At 32.4% G+C, this 25,788-nt stretch overlaps 1 protein-coding gene across 2 annotated transcripts in view; it reads left to right on the top strand.

Annotated features, from left to right (window-relative positions):
- Nucleotides 1-25,788, top strand: part of LOC140438710 (uncharacterized) — a 298,866-nt gene that overhangs the window by 149,208 nt on the left and 123,870 nt on the right. The window contains exon 3 of one of the 2 annotated variants that reach the window (XM_072528357.1): nt 13,220-13,327. The exons of the other annotated variant lie outside the window; for it this stretch is intronic. Coding sequence (XP_072384458.1) covers nt 13,220-13,327 — 108 coding nt within the window. The remainder of the gene's footprint in view (nt 1-13,219; nt 13,328-25,788) is intronic. 2 annotated transcript variants of the gene reach the window in all.

Here is a 25,788-nt window from a genome sequence, read left to right as displayed (position 1 = left end):
CAAAAGATTAAAATAATTATAAACGTTTAATTTTAAATAATACAAAACATATCACATAAATAATAATATTAATACATATTATATTATATATATATATATATATATATATATATATATATATATATATATATATATATATATATAATATTAAATATATATACAAAAGGAACATTTTTATTCTCGAGAGAGGAAGAGGGAGAAAATATATCTTCTATCTCTCTTACTCATTATCTTACATATGTAATGGTTTCATAGATTCACTCTCATGCAAATTTCCAACGCCGACCGTGCGTATAGAAGTATAACTTCAAAAAAGCTTAAAAGTTCTAAACTGAAAATATGTTTTTATTAATAAAATAATAGGTATATTTAATAAAGTATTTAGTTCAGGTAAAAAACTGAATTTGATGCACTTATACCGTTTTTGCACCAAAACATTTTTTCATATAAGGAAAAGTATATAAATACAAAAAGTTAAGTTTCAGAACATTTTTATTAGTAAACAGAACATTTTTGGAAGTACCATTAAGATACGATAGAAGTATATACCTACATCTATATTTTCAAAAACAAAAATTATTTGTAGTCAGAACTAATCACATCGTCTTCGTTTTTATTTTCTTCTGTAATTGGATCAACTGCCCTCGGTCCCGACTCTATTGCTTCTTCTGATATGTGAATTTTTTTTTGTCGTCGCATCCTCGTGTTTCATAATCGTATAGAATGCATGGACACTGGAGGTATATAATTCAAAAGAGTTTGCAGATTTTTTCATTTTTCAAGCTTAACTGGCACTGAACTTATGTGAAGTTGGGTAAAAGTTTCTTTAATAGAAAGCGATGGCCGTCCAGATAAGTTATACCTACATAAACATTTTAGGAATGAATGAATATCGTTCAAAACTAGATTAAATTCAAACAAAAATGAGTCAAAGTCTTTTGCTTATCTAAAGTGTGCGATATCTCTAAATTTAAAAGGTCTTCCTTCTGTATCTTTTTTTGGATCTTTTATAAGCTTATTATTATTATATAAGTCCTTCAAACAAAAAAAAAACATTTCCTTTGTCATGTTGTAAACTATAAATTTTTTGTAAGAACTTGCGATTACTTTTTTCCAGTGGTTGGAATAAAGACTTAAGAATTTCTTTTTTTGGCGTTTTCGATCAAGGCAAAATTCCTGTCACATTCCATCTAAGTAATACCTGGCTCAAGGAATTTGTGATATGTTTTTTTGATGTGGGCGCCTTTCACTAAATGCATAAATAACTTTATAGCATAATATTTTTATTTTAATTTTGCCCCCACACGAATCGCTGTATGCTAGTACTTTAGTAACAGTGAATGGTAATGATTGTGACCCTGTGAACCCTGACTCCTGTGAACTCCTGCCAGACACAGTTTCATCTCATGTGTACATGTGGCCTGCTCCAGTGTGCAAATTATGGACGCAAAAATTGTACATCCATAGTTGACTTAGCTAGAATACCTTTGATGTAGTAAGTAATGGCGTGGCCAACGTTTGCTGTAGATCAAAACATATTACCACTGTATCCTTCAAAGTTTTGTTGTTTTTATTATCCAATTCTTTTATACTACATGACTTTTGCGCATTTTTTTGATGCAGTTCTAAAGACATTGTAGAATTTTGAATACTAATTTTGTTTCCAGAATTCTTCACAATATTCTACAAGCTGTGCCACTTTGAGCAGGTGTCGCTGTGGGGCTTGTGAAATCGCAAATTAAATTCACTGTTAAAAACATTGCGATAGTAACTTATTTTAACGACTGTCTTATTATCCTCCTTACAATATTGTCTATATATTAAGTACATCTTTGTAACGCTAAGATCTGAGGAAAGATATCGGGTGTTTAAGTTATCTTTACGAGAGTAGTGGCTTTTGTATCTCGGGAACATATTTATATGCTGAACTACAGTCTCTCGAGTATTTTTGTCAATTTTTTTATTTTTCCCCTTTTATCAGGCTCTGTTATACTAAATCTATCAGCTTTTTCCCATACTGTAGTAAACCGTCTATTCTTCTTCTTCCTTTGCCCTATCCGTTTCGGACGTTGGCTATTAACAAGGCTATTTTGACTTTGTTTACGGCACCTCTGAACAGTTCGGTCGATGTTAGTACGAACTATTGTCGCAGGTTATGCATCCATGAGTGTCGTCTTCTTCCCGGTCCCCTCCTACTGTCGATTCTTCCTTGAACTATTAACTGTAGCAGCCGGTACTTAGTATGCCTCATGACATGTCCGAAGTACTCAAGCTTCCGTTTCTTTACGGTGAAGATTATTTCTTTGCTTTTGCCTATTCTCTGCATTACTTCCACGTTAGTGATGTGGTCTGTCCAGGATATCCGAAGAATACGGCGATATATCCACATCTCAAAGGATTCTAGTTTCTTCAGGGTGGCTTCCGTTGTGGTCCATGCCTCTGCTCCATAGAACAAGACCGGGAAGACATAACACTTGACCAGTCTTAATTTTAGTTCCAATGAGATTTTGCTTGTGAACCACTTTTTCATATTGTTTGAACGCGTTTCGCGCTTTTTCAATTCGTGATATTATTTCTGTTGACTGGTCCCATTTTGTGTTGACTGTGGTTCCAAGGTATGTGTATGTCTCCACTTGTTCTATTTTTCGGTTGTTTAATTGCATCGGAATTTGTTGTGTTCTGCTGATGAGCATGCATTTAGTTTTGGTTGTATTGAGTTCTAAACCATATTCTTGACTTGCTGTGTGTATGCTTTGCATGAGTCTTTGAAGCTCGTTGCAGTCATTTGCGATAATAACTGTATCGTCAGAATATCTAATATTATTGATTACCTCTCCGTTTACTTTGATACCCTCCGAAACTTCTCCCAGTGCTTCTCTGAACCGTCTATAACTAATATCAAACCTTTGAAGGAAAAATCTTTACATGCTCGTTTATTTATTAGCATAATTTATGCAGAAAAATGTCGATGTTCTGTAGATCCTTTATTTCTCCTAGCAACTTCTTCCTTTTTCATACAGGACGATAAATATACTGTTTGTAAGTCGTCACTAGGAAGCTTATAAAATTTATCAAATAGAGCTTGTCTGTCTACCTCAGAAATATTTTCGTTACACTTAAATCTGCATGTATGATCAAAAGGTCTTAATAATTTCTTACTTTGATGGATGACGTTCATCTTTGACGTCCTACCTACATACTGCTTGCCTTCGGTTCTTAGCTTCTTTTTTCATTCCTTTTACAGGAATATTCCTTTTACGCTGATATTCCTTTTTCATATTCTGGTTTTACTTGGCATGACATGTGTAGATTTACTAGCACTGCTTGACTCTGACTGTACAGATTCTTCTGAGGAATGTATTACATCATCGTCTTCTGGTCGATACTCTTCATCTTCTTACGTTTCATAAGGATCTAACTAGGATTAATAGGCAAATAGAAAAAACGGGAACATAACCATAAAGTTAACAAGTACTGATGTGTTTCTACTTACTGGTGACCTTTTTTTTCTTTGTCGGGTTTGCTCTAGTTTTGCTGTGACTCCAAAAGGTCTAGATAGTCCGTCCAGAAAGTATCTGGAAAAAAGAAAGCAGAATTATAATTTTACGGTATTTATTTCTATCACTTGAAATATAAATAAAATTTCAACAAATAATTCATCTCATTTACTTATACAACCTTCATTTAAATCTAAACACTTAACTAAACGTCCAGGTATACCCGAAACTAGGTCAAGGCCATAATTTTCGGTAATGGTGTTCCAGGCCTGTAAAACTGACCGAATCAAACCTTCTTGCTCTCGTGGCGCTGCTCGTTCTACATTAGTCCCCATATGTTTTCAATGGGGCTTAGACCTGGAGACGCTGCTGGCCACGGAATTGTTGCCAATTCGTGTTCTTGCATCCAAGCTTGAGTCTAAGTAGAAGTATGGCATCTTGCATTATCTTGCTGAAAACGCCACCCCTCTGGATATAAAAAATGAGCCGTTTCAAGAAGAAGACCATTTAGGATGTCACTATATTTCGCACTATCAACAGTACCATTAACTATACAGAGAGGTGTAGCACTACGCTGAGATCTTCCTCCCTAAGCCATTATTTTAGTGGGAAATTTGGAAATTTGAACGGTAACATTTACTCTTGATAGGACTTTTAGATGATTTCCACCAAGCTAGAATCAACTTTCGTCAGATATAAAGACATTATTAAAATTATCTTCTCGAAAACGTTGAAAAAAATCTTTTCTTTGTTGCCTTTGCAGAGGTGCGATTGTATGGATTTTTTTAGATTCCTTAATTACATATTATAATATAATATAATATATAATATAATATAATATAATTACATAATAATGACAAATGCCTTGTTTACAGTTTGTGTTATTCTTTGTTCCAAATCTGTTCGCTAATTTTCGAAACCTAGACGCGGATTTTGTTATCCTATAGCCACTAAAGCATTTAAATGGTTTCCGCGAATCTTACGCGGTCTACTTGAAACTGGTCTATGTCTCGTATCTATGCCATTTCTTATCCTCTTTATTGTCTCATACACTGCACTTTTTCTGAGTTCAGTCAATTGCACTAATTTTTTAACGTTTCGGACACCCTTTCTATACAAATATTCCACCACTTTTCTTTTTTCTACTTGCAACATTATTTCGCGAATCTTAAGTTTGTTTACAAACAACAATATTTGACAGATGGTGTTGTCATGCGATTTTGTCCATAACCTACTATCGGTACAACCTACTTTATGCATTACTTTTGCGTGTATCGCAGTCTCTATTAGTATCTCAATGTTTATAATTATATTTAGAGCATCGAGAAGCAATTAAGTTTAAAACTGTTAATTAAGATATGAGTCTAAAAGAGATTCAAGGTCGAGATGAGTGATATTAAGAATTGAGAGGACATTTGAAATCGTAAAATCTTACAATAGTTTCCAACACTCCACAAAATCAATTATAATGAAATAATCATACACAAAAAAAGACGACCAAAATATTTATATAAAATAAATTTACTAGAAAAATTTTTGATTTGAAGATTGGTTTGAAGGAATGATGAAAATAATAATGAACAGAAGTTATAATTTATGTGTAATTATAAGGCTTTAAATTCAAATTAGCATACAAAAAGTAACCAATCTATAATCTATAAATTATAGGTTAATATATTAAAACATGAAATCTATTTTATTTTGACGTCGATCTAAAACACAATATTACACTCATGGACAAAAATATCGAATATTTTGGAATTTTCAAATTTTTGTTTTTTTAAAATAAATTCTGGTCAATCAACCCATTTATTATAAAATAGAGTTTATTTTAACAATGTTTAATGAACAATTTTAAGTTTTTATGCGGAGAAAATTGTGAAAAAAATAAATGTTTAATATTAGGTAAATAAGGTTATTTTACTGTAAACTTAAATGATAATTTAAATTGCTCAAACAACTGGTTTAAACTAAAAGAAATATATGATCAGTAACGAGTATTCCCCCCTCTAGCTCTTATTACTGCTTGCATCTTTCTCAGCATGCTTGCAAGTAAATTTTAGACATATCTTTGGGAAATTGAATTTCATTCATCCTGTGCAGCAAGCCGAAGCTGCTCTATCGTATTTGGAACGGGATTTCTTTGTCGCATGCTGTGTTTTAAGTGATCCCACATGTACTCTATTGGATTTAAATCCGGGCTAGATGGTGGCCAATCCAATCTTCGAATTTGAACCTCATCAAGATAATTACTCACTATGGCAGCGGCATGTGGTCGAGCATTATCGTGCACTAACGTGAATCTTTCATATCCAATGTAACCAATATATGACAAAACATGATCTTGCAGGATGTTTTAAACGTAAGAATCATCAGTCATCCGTCCAATCACTTCCACAAGTGCGGTACGTACCTCCCAACTAATACCTTCCCAAAGAATTATGCCATCAACTCCAAAACTAACGGTCTGGGCGAGACTGCAGTTGGCGAATCGTTCTCCAACTCTTCTGTAGACGTAGTTTTGACCATCTGGCTTCCATAATAGGATTCTGATCTCATCAGTGAAACGAATGTTTTTCCAGTTTTCAATATTCTACTTAATATGTGTTCTTGCAAATTCCAAACGACGAGCTTTATGATTTTGGAGAAGACGTGGAACTTTGGCGGGGCGTCTGGGTTTTAACTTTGCTTCTTTCGATCTTCGTCTAACTGTTTGTGAACTCACATTACCTTGTCTAACAGTTAATAGCTCATTTTTGAGGTGCATCGATGCCAATGAACGATTTCGTGTAGAATTAAGAACCAAAAAACGGTCATCAATTGCGGTTGTGCATCTTGGGCGTCCCTGACCCGACCTTCGTACAAAATTTCCTGTTTCACGGTACCTTTTTAGAGTATTTGAAACTATAGATTCAGTTCTGCTGAGACGTCGTGCGATACCTTTTTGTGCATATCCTTACTCGTACAAAATTACAATATGTGCTGCTTGGACTTCATCACAGTGTCGAATTGGTTAAATTGGTTAAAAGTTTTAAACTTAGTTAAATCAAAACAATATTTAATTAAACTTAATAAATTAAACTAAAAATAGCCGAATTAGTATAATTTTTCCTTTACCGAAGAAAGATTTTTATGATAAAATGTACGAATGACACTAACCACTGAATAAACGTCAAAATAAACATCAAAATATTTCAAACCAGTTAAGTACATCAACCTACTATATGAGTATTCTCAGTAATCTAAAATTACTTTAAAATAATACTGACTACAAAAAAAATTGGAAAATTCCAAAATATTCGATATTTTTGTCCATAAGTGTATAATTCAGAATTCATATTTGACGCATTCATCTCTTTACATTGACTTATGTACCATTGCATGTTTATGTAAAATGGCTTTTTTTGTATATTTACTAACTATGCCAAACACCACATATATGTATAGTTAGTCTCCAACATGTAGTACAACATCCAAATTACCAAAATTATCATACATATTGGTAAAGATTAATTAAAAAGTAGTAATTTTTGTTGTTCCTTCCGTTAAAAGTAGGATTAAAAAATGTGACTTATTGATTTACAAAATAATTTGTGTCATGTTCAAAATCTTTTAAAAAACAAAAAAAAACTTTACAGTAGATATTGTAATTGTAATATACAGTAGTCATGTTCAAAATCTTAAAAAAAAAGTAGATATTTAAGTATTTGTTAAAAAGAAACCGTGGAAAAATCTTTTAAAAAATGTTTCCAATAATTTATTTTAGTACTTTTAAAATAGAATTATATCTTGTAAAATAATCTTATAGAATCTTTTTAGTTTTTGTCAGTATACAAACATTTCATTATTATTTTGTATGGCAGTTTTATGAACATTAAAAACAGCAAGCTACGGGAAGCTTAGATAATCTGTAACCGTTATTGCATTTTCATTTAAGAGAATACGTCAGTTTTTCAGAGCATGCTTTTTTGTATACTGATCCCAATTTCTAAACATTTGTAGAATGGACACTCGATAGCTGAATAACTATTGTGTTTCTGTTTAAGTCACGTATCCATATAATCCTATGTATCCTTTTTATGTTCTCATCTTTATTTCAAAATTTAAGCATTCGTTGCCTCTTGATTAAATTTTGCTTAAACTTTTCATAGGACATACTACACTTCCTCCGTTCGAATTTTTAATTTATTATTCGTTTGGTTGATCCATTTTCGTCCATTTTATTTATATGTTGTTTCTATTTTTTTGTATTTATGTAGTTTCTTATCCATATTGAGTACCAGATATTTAGTTCTTATCTTACATCTTTATTTCTTTCTTTATCATGTCTGGTTATGCTTTACATTTTTTTCAGAATTCTCAGTTCGCTATCTTAAATTAGGTTATCTTTAATGGACACTTATGTGAAAGAGTAAGCGCTTCACCACCCTTCTACTGGAATTAAGAGGTCTATTTTAAGTCGTTTCAGCCCAGTCTTTTTAACAAACTCGCCTTTGGTGATACTTTTACCAGTACTATGAATGTTTCTTTTTCCCCATCCCTGGCAATAGGTCCGCTTTTCGTTTTAAGAGTCAGATTTTGCGGACAGTTCCAAACTACCTTAGAGTCATTTCGATTCGATTCCAGTGCCTTTAATGCTGCCTGGATATTCGATATAATTTTTATAGATCTGTCCCTGCAGTTCCTTTTCATTAGGTTTAACAGAATATAGAATAAACACTGAAGGAGAACGACTGGGTTTAAAGATTAATATAGACAAGGCGAAGGTAATCGTGGTTAGCAGAACACGAAATATGCAATTCAATATAAGAGTAAAAAGAAGAAAAGTTGCTTATCTAAGTTATATATTTCGAAATTCCAAGTATCAGTTCTTAAAGCTTATTATGGAAGGGAAGATAGAAGGAAAATGGGGCATCTGAAGAAAGAAATACTCATGGCTTAAAAAAATAAGAGATTGGACAAACCTCGATGCCCTTAGAGCCACACAAGACCGAGGGTATTATGCAAGAATTGTTACCAAAATTCACTAATTGGATAGGGCACCATAAGAAGTAGAAGGTTTAACAGGTACAGCTCTATAGCATGAATTTAATTTCTGCATAAAAGATAATGGACTGATTACCTATGCTTTTACTAAGGCTACGCCCTGGTTTCCTTTGATATAGTCCACTCTTTTCCTCCATACTCCTTCAGACTCCTGCATCAGTTTTAAAGCCCCCTGTATACCAGCATTGATCTGCCATTATGAGTTTTATTTTATTCTACTTCCATTTGTCCCTTACTGGAAAGACGACGGAGAACGGTTTCTGTTTGCCCTGCTTCTTGGCATCTTATTTGTCCTCTGTATACTTCTACATTCGTCTTCTTTTCTATACATATATTGTAATGAAGAACGGTCACGTATGACCTTCATGGAGGTGGTTAGGGTAGTCCACATCGTTCTGTTATGATTGAACATGCTTGTCGTTAAAGCTTTTTCAGCTTCTCTTTGCTAGCCTTTTGTTGACATTTAAACCACTATACCATTTCTTTATACATAATCCTAGGTCTGACTATGATTACGTATGGAGCTGTAAGGCTATAAATGACTATAGTCATATAAAGCTAGTACTACATCTGTTGGAATTCCATACACCATAATTTCCTACATGTATTTCGACAAGTAAAACTTTCGTTTTGTTGAATATTCTTTTTATCTGGACGTTCCATGTAAGCCGCTTATCTAGCATTACTCCTAGATTTTTGACCTTATTTACCTCTTTGACAGTTTCTTTAACAAGATCGGACATCCAGATGTTATTTAGCTTTCGTCTACTTGTAAAACATACTACTTCGTTTTGCTAGTCAGGAAATTTGTAATAATGCAACCATGACCGTAATATTACATTACGTAAAAGAGGAATCAGACAAACAGACACGTTATCTTCTAAAATCTTTACGGCAGTCCTGGAATACGCTTTCATACAGTTGTAGAGGGACGCAAAAGAAATAAATGTAGGTGGTGAAATTTTTTCCCACTTGCGATTTGCAGTTGACATACTGAGTTAGATGTCACCTGTAAGAAAATTGATTTAAATATAAATTTTGAAAAAACACAATACAATCATGACAGTGTCAATGACACCATATAATCATGTCATGACAAATCTGGTAACAAGCGAAAATCCAAGAGTCATCTGAAAAGAAATAGCATTAGTTCATAATTTTAAATACTTAGGTCATGAAATCCAAATTGCCAGGGACAACTAGTCACTAACCTGCACAAAAGAATCACTTTAGGATGGGTCGCATATGGAGCACAATTAAATATATCTTCAAGAGCAATATGTCGAATTATTTAAAAAAGAAAACGTTCGACCACTGTGTGTTACTATTGACGAACTACCCTGCTGAGACACTTTCCTTAACCCACGTCACAGTAAGAAAATTTAAAGTAGCATAAAGAAGAATGGAGCAGTGGTAACTTGGACTGACAGGAATAAAAGCGAGAAAATAGGTAAAAGAACAGACGTTACAGATATCATAGAGCGCATAGGGTGGCTAAAGTAGAACTGGACGAGCCATATGGCCAGAATGAATTATAAGAGTAGACCAGAAAAACTACAGTTTGGAAACTACGAGCAGATAGAAAAAGCAGAGATTGACCACCTCCACGATGAACAGACGACCTCAAAAGAGCCGGTTACAGGAAGCTTAAGACAGACCGAACTGAAAGAAATTAGGAAAGGCCTTTGTTATCTTTAGTCGCAGAAGGCTGGATAATGATGATAATAATAACTGTTTTACTAGGATTGACAGATAATTTATCCAGTTATACCACTTAGCATTTTATGTTCGTTGAAGTGTGCTGGATAGAACATTTTCATATTTTCCTCTTACCATAATTATTAGATCATCCATATAGGCCAGGACTTCTACTCCTTACGCACAAGGAGCTAGATCAGATCATTCACTAAAAGAAACCACAGAGGGGGAGAAAACACTCCCCTGTGGGAACCTTTTAACTGTTTTGATCACAATCTCCTCTCCCTGCAAGTCTATTAGAATCATCCTATTTTCCGCATTGCTTTGATCCACTTAAATACGGTATTCGTTATCACTTTTGATGCTGCAGCATCATAAAGTGAATTTGATAGTGGTTGGCTGTCTTGGATCCGAAAGTTAACAGTTTGCGTCATTACACAGCTTTCACATCCTCATAACAGCGTATTCTAACGTTATTTTATACAGTTTTATCATTATATCGTTTCTTGCCTTGTTCTTTAAAATTTTGTAAATTGTTTAGCATATACTAATGTTAAGCATATACTAATATTCTAGTTGTCAGAGATGAAAATGTTATTGAAGCTCTAAGAATCATACAAACAAGCTGAATTTTGCTAAGAATATTATTTTGGGGCTCCAAAAAAAATGCAAAAAAGTTTACTACTCTTACCTCTAAAAAATGTAGCTGAGACAATTTTGAACAAAAATATTAATAATCACACTTTATGTGTAAAATGAACCGTTATCTCAGAAACAAGGCTTGTAAGGACCGGCGATTTTGAATGTCAGTTACGCGTGTGAAATCAATTTTAAATAAAATGTGTATCACCTCAACGGTAAAAATTCGATATCTTTTGATCGGAGTGTCCTATCGACAAAAATCAACATGTGTTTTAAAGGCTACATGCGCAGCTTTGTTATTATTATTTTTTTAATTTTACCAAAAACGAAGTTTGTATAAAAACGTTAGATGAATAAACGTTGCGCGATTTTGGTCATTTGTTACGATTCTCATGAGGTCAATAAAATTTTACTTCATCATCAATTTATTTTATTGACCAGTTACTACAAAATTTCCATTATTAGAGCCTAATCTTCAAAACCTGTAGCATTTGAAATATGCCCAAAAACGCCGAATTTAAACTTTCACATTACAAACGATCTAAAATGTTGAAAACTGGTTCTTTTTGATAACACAAGTACGTTTTTCGAAAGAACACAACTATAGCCACTATAAATTCCATCGAATACCGTCTCCATGAAAGTATTTACCGTGACGTGTGATCGTTTGTAGTGCGAAAGTTGAAAATTCTGCGTGTTTTAGGCATATTTCAAATGCCTCATATTTGTTGTATTAACTCAAAATCGAAATTCTATGTTATATGTTTTAACGGTGAAACTCTAGCAATGAAAATTTCATACCGACTAGCTAATGTGTGACAAATTGTATTGATCTCCTGAGAATCGAAAAAAATGTCAAAAATCGCGAAACTACTATTTATTTAACACCTTTATACAAACTGCCTTTATTTTTGAAAATATACAAAAATTGCATAGGAAAGCTACTCTCTTCACTTTAAAATGCATTTTTATTTTGTTTGACAAAACTTGGTACTTGGTACTTTTTTGCAAATTTTTTGAGATATCAAAATTGACATTCTCAGTAAAATTCAGCTTGATCTTATCATTTTAAGAGGTCAAATCTCTGACGACTGGAGTGACTATATTGTTTTTATCTTTCTCTAAACTTGTGTTACTTCTCAAATAATAGAAACGGTTTAATTTATCTTCAAATGTTATAACTTTCATATTGTTTTTGTTTTGAGTATCATAATTTCATATAGTTTGTGTATGTCAAAGTGGTCAAGACTATCAGAATCTAATCAGAAATTAATATAATGTTTTATAAATGATTTATGACAATTTTTTGTCATGACAATGGATTATATTTAATAAACTGATACCTATATGGTTCTTGCAATTGTTATCGTCACCTTTTTTTAAATATTGATATATTCTTATGTCATTTTTATGGATTAACTCTTCGTTCGTAGACTTTAACCCACGGTTATTTATCATATGTAGCATTCTTAAGTGTAACAAGAGACCCTATTATCGAAAAAATTGCGTGTTTATATGGTCACCTTTAGTGGTTTTTCTATTCTTTTATGTTGAGATGAATCTGTTTAATTTTCATACCAAAATTATGAGGTTATATCTTTTTCAATTTCTTAAATATAATACGTGGAAATAGATCTTAGACATGTGTGGTCTTGTTTGTGTTTTTGTCTCTACAAAGGCTCTGTTTCTAGGCTTACGATACTGACGCAGCTTTATTTATCTGACTCTTTATTTGATTTAGTAAATAACGGCAGCTATAAGTATATATTTCCTGGTATTTAAGATACATTATTTTGTCATCGATCACAAATTTACATATCATAGTATCTTTAAAAATTGCCATGCTTGTGATTTTTTATCGATATGTTCGTGTTACTTTTCCATCATGCTTACGATGTTGTTTTTAAGTACGCTTCATTAAAACTGCAAGCATACAAATAAATGTCTGTATTATAAAATCCACCTAAAACTACTGAATCTTTTTAACATAAATATGATGACATTTAAAAAGTTTACTGCTTTATTTTTAATCTGAAAATATTTAGTTCAAATCTACCTCACATACCCCATATAACACTATATTAAAGAGTGGTCAATCAAACCAAAAAGTTTGTACATATTTATCCTCTAACTACATTTTCAAACACAAATTTATTATTTTTATTTCGAATGCGTCAACATTGGATTCAAACCTACCAAAAACAGCACCAAATTTTTTCTCTGTGTAGCACTTTATGTAGCATCTGTAGTGTAGACTTAGTTCGTAAAAACTTTTTGGTTATGACGTGACCACTCCAGCGCTTGGCCTTAAACTAAAATACTCTGGTGGTAGGTAGCTTGCGGAGTGGTCCCGTCGAAACAGAAATCAGGCCTAAGTTGGTCCAGAGGGCGATGCTGAGGCTGCAGGAGCTCGATAGGCTCTACTCAGATCGAGCACGACCGAGGTAAGCTAATTTTTATTTAATGCTTCCTACAAATATATGTGTACACTTCACCGAAAATATAAAATAAAATACAAAATTATGGGGATTATTTTTCACCATATAAAATTTAGATCCATGTGATTTATTTTTTCTCCATTATTTATCTTGAATCGTAAGTATAAAGTCATATATTTACAAAATATTCTCATCTAATTGTGTCCTATCACATATTTACAAACCTTTCGCTACTTATTCTATGACATTTAAATATTCCCCCAATATTTCATTACGTTAGATTATTCTTAAATTAGAGTTAAACGCTTCCCAATTATCTTAATATATGTTCTCACATTTTTATGTCGATCGGTGCTAAAAATTTTTTTTTAAGTTAATTTTATAATGACTCTTTCTCTAAAAAACTGCTGCCTTAACACAAGCGCTGCCAGAAATACGGACACACACAGAATTACTGCAAAAGGGAACCAAGATATGTCAAATGCATTAAAGAACATCTAACCCAAGACTGTAAAAAACCCAAAAATATAGCTCCAAAATGTGTTCACCACGGCAATGACCATCTTGCTAATTATAGAAAATGTAACACTGCAAAAGCTTTGAAAACACTGAGCAATAAAAATACAAATAGCAAGGCTCCCAAGACCAGTCTAAATATAAAAAGCATGGAAAAAGTGCTGGAGTATCTTACGTGCAAGTGAGACAACCAGAACCAGAAAATAATACAGATACAGTAACTGAAATGTTGCAGAAACTAATTAAGGAAAATGAGTAAACAAGAAGAGAGTTAACAAAAAAGTACTTGAAAGGCTGGATAGGCTTGAAACCATCAGAAGCCGATCCTGGTGAGACTATAATTTCCCCGGACCTTAGGATACTCTAATCGAATACAAATGAATTCTTACAACACAAAAAAGAGTTATTAGTAACCATGCAAACACGAAAAATAGATATATGCCTAATCGCAGAAACAAATCTAACTAGATATTTATTTATTAGGCTGCAAAGTTATCAAATCTATCTTGCTTACATCCACAAAATTCAGCCGGAGGTGGAGCTGCTGTCGCTGTTAAAAATAGTATTCTCCACTGGGAACGTGAAAAAATTAAAACTAAAGAAATACAATGTGCTTCTATTTGTGTTAAAACCTAAGAAATACGCACTTGACATTGCATTTGCATATTACCCTCCTAAACATAACCTCAAAATAGAAGACTATACTAACTTTTTATCAATCTTGGGTAGAAAATACATGGTTACCGTAGACTTTAATGCAAAAAATACCTGTTGGGGTTTGTTGGGGTTTCAGGCTCTCAATACCTAAAGCTAAAGAATTGCAGAATGGTGTAACTAGACAAAAATGCAAAGGGTACTCTACTGGCAAACTTAATTACTGGCCAAGTGATGCAAACAGAATATGCAATCCTACTAACCATCAGTGAGCAAATTTTTACCACTGAAATGAAAAATGGATTTATTCAAACGATAAAACAATTGAAACAAGGAACTAAGCTATTTTTGATAAGCATTCAACAGGTGTGGAACAACACACCCATAATCCAAAGAAAAACAGTAGGAAACTCCTCCTCCTTGTACCTCCATTACGAAAAGAAAACAGAACAGGGGGCAATAAATCCTAAAGAGAAAGTAAATGCGTTCACTAATTATTCAGAAAATATATTTTAACCAAACCCTGGAGAAACTCATGTAGATGATAAACTAGTAGATGCTGATTTATTTAATCTAAAATTGACTTCAACAAAAGAAGTTCTAAAATTAATCAAGAACATCAACACAAAAGATACGCCTGGGTTTGAGCTGATCAATGATCATACTAAAAAAATACCTAGAAAAGTAATAGTAAAGCTTACTACCTTAATAAATGCATCTTTTAGACTTAGATATGTTCCCATCCTTTGGAAAACTGCAGATGTCATAATGATACCCAAAGTAGCACAAGATAACCATAAATTAACATCATACAGGTCTATCTCCTTACTATCCATAATCTCAAAGGTATTTGAAAAATTGCTACTACGAAGAATAAACTACATAATTAAACAAAAAATATTAGTCCGACACAATAATTTGTCTTTCGTGATAAACACTTTACAATTGACTAGATCCATCAAATAATAACTAAAATGGAGAAAGCATTGGAAGGGGACAAAATTTATTCAGCAGTATTCGTGGATGTCGCAAAAGTATTTGAGAAAGTATGGCACGACGGCCTATTAATGAAGCTAAAGAAAATATTTCCCATTCAACTCGTTGAAATATTGCAGTCATACCTATAACAGCGAACATTAAGAGTTAATATGGAAAACGAGTACTCTAAGTTAAAGCCAATAAATGCAGTGGTTCCACAAGGTAGTGTTCTTGAACCAGTACTATACCTTATGTATACATCTGGTATTCCGGAGACAGAAGACATTTAACTAGCTACATTTGCTGATGATACAGCAGTCCTGACAATAGGAGCAACTATAGAAGAATCTAGAGTTAACCCACAAAATGTAATTAATGGCATAGAACGCTGGTCCAAAAGACGGCGTATAAGGTTTATTGAACAGAAATCAGTTCATATTAACTTTACTAACAAAAAAATCAGTTATTCTACACAACAGCAAGAAAAAATGCTGATTAATCTTGTGGATAAGGTGTATTTTTATTGTTTAAAATAAAAAAACAAACTTTTTTACTTAATGATTATCGTTTCTATAATAGTAATTCATGGTATTCTTTTTTATTCTAATATTCATAATAATTAGTACGGCATAATCTTATTTCTGCTAACTTTATGGGCTTATACTCTAACAGACGGATACTAACCTGAGTGTCCATAATAATTAGCATTAAGAGAACATGAAGTATCCAAAGAACTGATAGAGAAAAATATGGGTATATGTGCACTTTAAGAAACAAAGAAAAAAGTAAAGGGACAAATAATGCTAGATAATGTCTTTATGATTTATAAAGATGTTGGGAAAAAAACCACAACCAAAGAAAAAGTCGTTTTATTAGCACACAGAAACTTCATGAACCAAGAACAAGAATATAGATGTCAAATCCTCGACAACGTAATATAAGAAAAAACTTCTACAAACCCCTCCAAAGTACAATAAAGGGGGTCCCCTAAAATAAATGTATATGATTATTATTGGTAACTTTAAGGGCTGTGATAAAGATTGCCTATTTTTAACACATAAAAGAGCACACTAAACAAATCTAGAATAGAATATCTCGGTAATTATTAGATTAAACTAAATTCAGAAAACGGCGTTAAACAAAAATGTTTGTATTTTAAAAATGATTTCCGAAGTGGAAATTAAAACGTCAGTAAACTTACTTTTACTGTTAATTGTGGCTTATTCCCATTTAAATAGTAATTACTTTAACATACCACAAGAAAATAGCTTCAGAACAATATATTTTTGAACTATTTGAGAGGGTTAAAAGTCGATTATTATTATTAAATTTATTACACTAATTTCAAAAATTACAATCCCACCTTTCACATCTACTTCAAAACAAATCCGCCTTGGTCTATCATTGTAACCATTTAAACAATGATTGTAACAACCTGAAAATCTCTAAATTAATAACTTATGTCAAGATCTATTCAGAGATATATCTCGGTTCTTGAAACTCTAATTCTTTCAAAAGTATTTAGTGTATTCAAGTGTATTTAATTGCCATTGATTCAATAAAAATTAGTAATTTTATTAGTCATTTGATGTCTTTGAATAGACTGGACGAACACGTTTCTAGTACTATAGTTAAAAATATTTCACGATAAAAAATATGGACAAAAATGCCCCTATTCGTTTTTATTTATTTATTTGGAGCATAGAATTAAATAATAGACATAACATTTAAATATATTTAAAAAATTAAATAAATAATACATATTATTTTATAAAATACAAAATATCCTTTATTTATTAGATATGGTTTAATTTAAATTAAGCTTCTGTGTTCCAATAGTTACACAAAAGACCCTCAAATATACAAGACTAATAATCTCGCTATTTTTCTTTATATTTGTGTCCCTAATAAAAGTAGAATGTTTTCTTATTCTTATATGTTTGCCTACCGATAAATCATCATTAAATCATTAAATACTATTAATCTTTTCCTGTTGTACGAGTAAACACAAGTGCACTTAACAACTTGCAATGGCGAGGAAAGGAAATTGTCAGTACTCCTGGGAAATCAAGGAATAGACCAATTTCATCAGAATCTGATATGGGTTTTACAGTATTGATACAGTTTGATAATCACGGTAAAATTCCTTCTAAATCTCGATGGTTTTGTAGAATTTCTAGTGTTTTTACTTTTACAAATGTTTATAAATATATAAAATGGGATAAACAGTTGTGTACATTTTGTAAATATTGCAAAAATTAAAAGAAACAGGTTATTTAAATATTACTCGATATAAACCATTCTACGTTATTTGACCACAAATCAATGAAGGAAAGATCTCCATATAAAAATCATAAAAGTCACGCTTGTTTCTTGTTTCGTGAATTTTAAAAATGCGTTTATAAAGATAACCTTATAGACTTAAATACTACGCATACATGGTATTTCATAGTTAACTGGCAATTATTTAAGTGGTGATAAAGACAATAAAATAAAATAATTCTTTAAGCAAAATTCTGTCTGTTTTAATTCGACATTTCGCTCGTTTTATCTTTTTTTGCTATTATTGATTGGAATACATTGATATTGAACCAATGCATGTGAAATTTAAGTTAGTGTTATTATTTAGCATGCTTCACCCTCAACAGGAGTTGTGATCTTAGACCATTAAAACTTATAGACACGCCTTGTACCGTATCGGTGAAGGAAACACCTTCTGCGCAAGTGATGTCACAATATGGCAAGAACTCTAACATTAGATTGGAGTTTTAAAAAAGCACTAATAAAATTATCTAATTTTAGATGAATTTTAATAAAAATGCAATATTTTGTAAAATATATGGAAGATAAATCATTTAGTAAAGGAATTAATGAATATTTTTAAATTAAAGTAATTTTGTAAAAACAAATATTTTATTTGAAAGCTTACCTACCTCTTCTTGTTTGATAATGAAAAACATACTTAAAGGATAGAAATTTTACTTGTGGGTGAAGCTTTCATTTTAGGGGAAAAATTAGGTATATAAACAGTGGCGGCTGGTGACTCAAAAATTTGGTAGTTCTGCAGTATTTTTTGGTTTTTTTTAATTCAATATCTTTTAATCGTTGTATTTTACAACGAGGCTTTTAGTTTGATATTTTACACCATATATTTATTCATTATATATCTATTAAAAAATAATAAAGAACTTACCGATTTTCTTCTTTTCAAATTGAAGATAAATCCAATTATATCAAAAATAGCAATGGTACATTATGGCACACTAGTAATTGTTTTATAGTTTATGTTATTAGTACAATTTTATCGATAAATACGTGAAACTAAGGAATGCAAACGAAAAAACACTACAAACAAAATCGCCACAACAATAATTGCATTATAGGGTCTTACGAACTAACTACACACAGAGCCAAATATATTATTTTTTTTTTATAAATAAGCTCGATTCGTCGATTTTTTTTAAAGCAAACTTGTCTATAACTTTTTCATTAAATAAATATTATTTTTTTTTATAAATAAGCTCGATTCGTCGATTTTTTTTTAAAGCAAACTTGTCTATAACTTTTTCATTAAAGTTTGGTATTTCTTTTATAAGTGTTTTTTCTACTGACAACATGGTTAATGCTACAAGTCGGTCTTCAGTCATGGAATTTCTCAAGAATGTTTTAATCCGTTTTAAACTCGAAAAGCACCTTTCAGCTTCTGCCGTAGTCATGGGCTCTGTAATTAGAATTTGAAGCAGTTTTACAGTTTCTTGAAAAGGCTCTGTTAAATTATTTTCAATTAAAAATTTTAAAAAAGGTATTGCCCCATTAATGTCTCTACAGTCTCTTCTAAAATAAATAACAGATAATTCAGTCCTCAAGCGCTCCCTATCTAAATTTGGATATGACGCGCAAGTCAGGCTTAAATTATCATCTGGGAAATTATCACAATAATTATTAAATTGCTCAGGATAAAGCAATGAAGTTGCAAGTAGGTGATTTTTAAAAGCAAATCTATCATTTGCACAATTTATGATTATATCACAAACTTCGATAGATGCTCTCCGATGACCTACTGGACTGTTATCCTTCCATAACCTTTTAGTTGGTAATGGTTCAACGCATAAACTAGAACCTTGGTCAATAGTATCATCTATTGAATTTCTAACTGAATTCATGTATCTTTCGAAATCTGTCACCTTTTTATTGATTTCCAAAGGATCCGTTTTAGTCTTTTGAAGGGCATTATACAAAACGTCTACTTGTGGCATTATGCGATGGAAAAATGTTAACCAAAAAACAAAATTTTGATCCACTAGTATTCTTCGAATGGAAGACGCTGAACTACAGACAGCTGCCTTATCAAACGATTCTTCTATTTCTTCCATACATTCGATAAAAGAAGATCGATGTTCAAACACAACATTAACAGTTCGAGTATTGAAGTTCCAGCGAATCGGAGCGCCATGAGGAATTTTCTTTTGGACGATTTTATCTAAAACTGCCACTCGTTGTGGCGAATTTTTAAAAAAGGTAGGGATTTCATTTAAATTTCCAAAAAAAAGTCTAACTTGAGAGTTTTCGGAACAAGCCTTAGACATTATTAAATTTAATTGATGCGCGTAACAGTGTACAAAATGAGCAAATGGATATTTTTCTTTGATTCTGGCTTGAACTCCTGCGTGCTGTCCACACATGACCGCTGCCCCATCATAACTCTGAGCAATTAGTTTATTATTTGAGTTTTCCAGGATAGGATCCAAAACACTCTGCATTTAATTTTGAAGGTACCAAATATGTCCAAAATCGTTCTACCGGTGCTCCATTTCGACAATATCTAAATACTACAACCATTTGTGATTTTGCTGAAATGTCTGTAGTCTCGTCGGCCATGACAGCTAGATATGGAGATTCCCGAATTTCCTCCAAAATTTTATCCTGGCATAATTCCAACATGCAGTCCAAAATATAATTTTGAATTTCTTTAGAAATGCCCTTAAAAACCGTCGATTCTTCCAAGTGTTGTGCTAAAGTTTTATCCAATTCAGCAGTAAAATTTATGAGGCCGCGAAAAATTCCAGGATTGTCGGATGTTTGTGTCTCGTCGTGTCCCCGAAGCGCCAATTCGAAAACACTACAAAATTTTATGCAGTCTATAATTTTTGAGAGAACATACCTATTTTTTGTTACAGCTTCATTGAATTTTTGAATATTTATCCAGTATGCAGAATCTAACTGTTCTTTAATATTCACGGAGCCTAATAAAGCATATTTCATTTGATTGTGCAAATGATGCTTAGAAGTTTCGTGCTTTTTTATTTTATCACTTAAATGTACTAAGTCTGTTACACCAACTTGCGTCCATGACTTACCACCTCCAAAGAGTACACAAGGAAAACAGAAAATAGTGTTTTTTCTGTTGCAGCCACATATCCAACTATTTCTCGTATAAATATCGCAATTAAATTGTCGTTTGTAATTTTTCCCTCGGCTTGATCCTTCTTTTACGATTTTAATATCCGGCAAAGGACGTCCTTTGCATTTTAATTCTAGTTTTTCGTCATAAGAATATTTAAAGAATCTCTTAACATTAACCAAATTATAAATAACATCCATCCTGAACAGCACTTTTATTCTCATATACTTAATATAAATACCGAATAACGTGGAGGACAACTTATTTTAACAGTCGTCGCGTCGCGATCACCGATTATTTAAAATTACAATAAACGTAGGTTTGTACACACTAGTTCGAACTGCGACAAATGCAGCTCAAATATTGCTTTCAGTCGTCGCCTGAAAAGTGTGGGCGAGGGGTTGAGCGGGTGTTATCGGGGATATCTTTAACAGTTCACAGCTCGGAGTAGCACCGACCCGGTCAAATAAGTGGGACTTGCTGTCGCCATGAGATGCGACGGACGACAGATTAAAATAAAGGCGGCCATGCACGAAAACCATCTAAATGAATTTAAATTTTATAAGTAGTGATATTTTTTATTTAATTTTCAAAGTAATTTTGTTTGGATTATTTTGGTGGTTCTGCAGCTCCGCAGCACTTATATACCAACCGCCACTGTATATAAATCTATTTATTAACCACAAAATAAAGTAGTTTTTGTTAACTTATCACATTGGCGATCATCATGGCCCATTTAACCCTATCTGCAGCCGTTCTGAATAGTTCTATTGACGTTTTCCCACTCCATTGTCTCAGATTCTTCAGCCAGGGACGTGCGTCTTCTCCCTGGTCCTCTTTTGCCTTCCACCTTCCCTTGTATGACCAGCCGCATCAATTCATATTTCTCGTTTCTTAGTATGTGACCAAAGTAACTCATTTTTCTTTTCTTTATCGTGTTGAGTATTTCTTTATCTTGTTTTATTCTTTGTAGCGTTTCCGCATTTGTTATGTGTTCAGTCCAAGATATTTTCCACACTCTTCAATAACACCACATTTCAAAGTTTGAGTTTTTTCTCTATCGCCTCTTGAATTGTCCAGGCGTCAACTCCATACAACAAGACAGAGAACACGTAGCATCTCAATACTCTAGTTTAATCTCGATGTTGAGTTTTCCATTGCATAATATTGCTTTCATCTTATTAAAAGCACTTCCAGCTATCTCAATACGCCGTTTTATTTCCGTACTTCTATCTCATTCTTCATTTAGTTCGCAATCTAAGTACTGATATCTGTGCAGCCTGCCTAAAAGTTTTCCTTTAGCATAAACACCGTCTTCCTCATTCTTGTTCTTGCTTACCACCATGATTTTTGTTTTATTTGTATTCAGTGCCATTCCATACCGGTCCGCAAGGAGTATTGTGTCATCTGCATATCTAAGATTATTCAGAAGCACTCAGTTAATAAATATGCCTTCATTTACGTCTTCTAATGCCTCTTTAAACAATTCTTCTGAATACATATTAAAAAGTAACGGAGAAAGCACACATCCTTGTCTTACTCCACGATTTATAGGTATTTCTTTCGATTCTTGTTGGTCTATTCGTATTATGGCTTTCTGACATCAGTATAGATTGGCAATGATTCTCACATCTTCGTCATCTATTTCTGTGTTCTGCAGTATTTTTGCCATTTTTTGGTGTTGTACTTTGTCGAAAGCTTTTTCGGAGTAGACTAGACATATGAATACGTCGCAATTGACATCTCGACATCATTCGATTAGTGTTTGTACAGTAAATAATGCTTCTCTAGTGAAAAAGCCTTTTCTGAATCCCAATTAATTTTCAGCTATTCTATTATCTAGCTTTTTATAGATACGTTCGTGTATCACTCGTAAGAACACTTTTAGAATATGGTTCATCAAACTTCATTGCGTTTGATTTTTTGGGTAATGGAATAAATATTGATATTAACCATTCTTTCGAAATCTCTCCCGTATAATAAATGTCTTTAAAGAATTCTGTTAGTTTGCCCATATGATTTTTTGTTAATATTCATAGGATTTCTGTAAGTATTTCATCTGGTCCCCTGGGCTTCTCATTTTTTATACGTTTTAGCGCTTTCTCAATTTCGTCTTTGGTGATTGGTGGCCCATTTCTTCCTCTTGGTTCAATGACCTCAATTTTCTTGTCGTCTTCGAATAGCTATTTTATGTATTCTTCCAATCTGTTTATTTTATCTGTACATTTCGTTATTATCTTATTATTTTTATTCATGATATTTCCGATACCCTTTTTCTTGTATATGCCAGCTGTCTCTTTGATTTTCCGGCGTATGTTAAAACTGTCATGTTGTTTATCTAACCTTTCTATTTTTTCACACTTTTATGATAGCCACAGTTCCTTAGCTTCTTTGATTTTCTGTTCGATTATTTTATTAATTTTTTTGTAGTGTTGTTCGTTTTTATTCTTGTGTGCCCTACTTTCCGTCATCAGTTCTTTTATCTTTTGTGTGTCCCATTGTTTATTTTTAGATGATGTGTCTTCTTGAAGTTTTTGTTTTGTGATATTTCTCAAGGTTTCCTCTACTTTCCTCCATTTATCTGTTGTTGTCAATTGCTTTTGCCTTTCTACTTCCTGAACTTCTTTGTGCACTTGTTCTTTGATTTGTTGGTATATATCAGTTTCTTTTAGTTTTCTCAGATTGATTCTCGGTGTTTTGGTAGTTGCTTTTAACTTTTTTAACTTGAGTTTCATGTTTGCTAGAACTAGAATGTGGTCACTTGTTATATCTGCTCCTGGGTACGCTTTAGCCGATATTATGGCATTTCGGAATCTTTGATTTTTTATTATGTAATTTATTTGGTTTCTTATTCTAATTTCACTATCATCTCTAGGTGCTTTTCATGTATATATTCTTCGATTTAAGAGTTTATACCAAGTGTTTAATAAATACCACATTTAATATATTTTTTGACAAATTACTTTAAAAAACATTTAAATAAATATCTTTTATTTTGAATAGTATTTTCGGGTCGCCGGTGACCCCACCTTGTGAAAATCATTCCACCAATTTCACCTTGTGGTTCTGGGGTTAAAGTTGAAAGTTCAGTTAAAAAATAATCAACATTTTACCTATAAATTTTTTGTTAAAACGTCGTACATTTAAGCTATCTTGATATGAGTATCTTCAGATATTCTATATCCTATTCCTAATGGGACATCCTTTATATTCTTCTTTTGGTCTCTATTTCAATATTAAATGTGCGGGACTGGTCATGGATTTTCTACATAGTTACAGAATTTGGTAGGTCAGAGAATTAGTAAATCATTTATCTCATTCCACATTTTCACCTATCGTTTTTAATAATGTGGTTAATAATATCTGTGACATTAATTATAATTAACAACCATAAAACTGTGGAATATACATTCGTGATAATGAATAGTAATTAATGTAAAAACAAATAAATCTAGAGTTTATTCTATATAAGGCTATATTATGTGATTTTTAATAATTATTTTTAACACACGGTAATAGATTTTTGGACAAGGATGAGCTGTAACATGTGTTATTAATAGGCTTGGGATATTCATGCATTTGCATATTGACATATGACGTAAATGCAGATCATATTATTTTATCTGTCCATAAATATAATATATTTAAAAATCTTTTAACTATTTTACTTATTTTGTTAGGTACGTCTTGTTTCTAAGCTTATTTCTCAGAAGACATTAGCAAATGTGAAGGAACGAAGCTAAATTTTATAAAAAAAATAGGAATATCTTTGATTTTATGATTGTATTGGGTAGATCAAGTTTGCCAGAAAGTTGGCACTACTAATATTGTTTCAAATTACATTTTATTCGAGTTCATGCCACAGTCGAAGTCAACGTTAAACATAAAGTAAGTTAATTGTTTTTTGAAATGGCTCTTTTCTCTTTATTGATCGTTCTCCAATGGCACTACAGTCCCAGTCGGGTCCCAACTCTTTAGCCTTTAGCATAGAAGGTCTAACAACAAGCAATACAGTAACGGAAAGAAGATGTGTTCAAGAAGTTAAATTGAGAACAAAGCGGAATTAAAATCGATGGCAGATTTTTAAGTCATCTAACATTTACCGATGACATAGTACTCATAAATAATAAATAAGAGGAACTACTGTACATGCTAAAGGAGCTTAAACAACAATCTGCGAAAATCGGTCATAAAAATGTATTTAAATAAATTAAAGTAATGTCAGATAAAAATATCACAATAGACTTAGATGGTTTATATACATAGGTCACACAATCAAACTGGCCAAACTGCAGGGGTAACTAGAAGACTTAAACTGCAGGGGTAACTAGAAGAATCCGAATGAGTTCAGAAGCAGTAGGAAGACTCAATGTTTTGTGGAAAAACAAACAGATACCCAATAATTTAAAGAAAAGGGCAATCAACAACTGTATTCGCCAATCGATTAAGAACAATACAGAGATCAATCGAACGAGCTATGTTTGGAGTTTATCCCACAGGACATATTATACGAAATGAAAATTTGCGAAGTGGGACGAATGTGGAAAATGAAATTCGAAGAATTGTACAAATGAAATGGGACTGGGAAAGGCACGTTGCACGATAAAACAACGAAAGATAGACGAGAAACATTGTACGTTGGAGACTAATCCAGCACAGTCGTAGTATAACAGAGATCACAAAAGCGGTGGCTAGACGACATCAAAGCAAAAGTGCGGAGAAACTGGCACCAAATAGCACAAAACAGAGAAGAGTGGAGAACTCATTAGAAGACCTTACATTTCGTACTTATAGATCTTAAGATACTCGTACTTATTAGACTAATAAGAACAAAACTAATAATTAACAAAAAACTAGAAAGAAAAAGAATACATGAAACAAGATACAAATGGACATCTGAAGAAATCAAAAATAGTGA

This window comes from Diabrotica undecimpunctata, chromosome 1, assembly GCF_040954645.1.
Source record: "Diabrotica undecimpunctata isolate CICGRU chromosome 1, icDiaUnde3, whole genome shotgun sequence".
Taxonomy (NCBI): Eukaryota; Metazoa; Arthropoda; class Insecta; order Coleoptera; family Chrysomelidae; genus Diabrotica; species Diabrotica undecimpunctata.
This window is presented reverse-complemented; position numbering and strand designations above follow the sequence as displayed.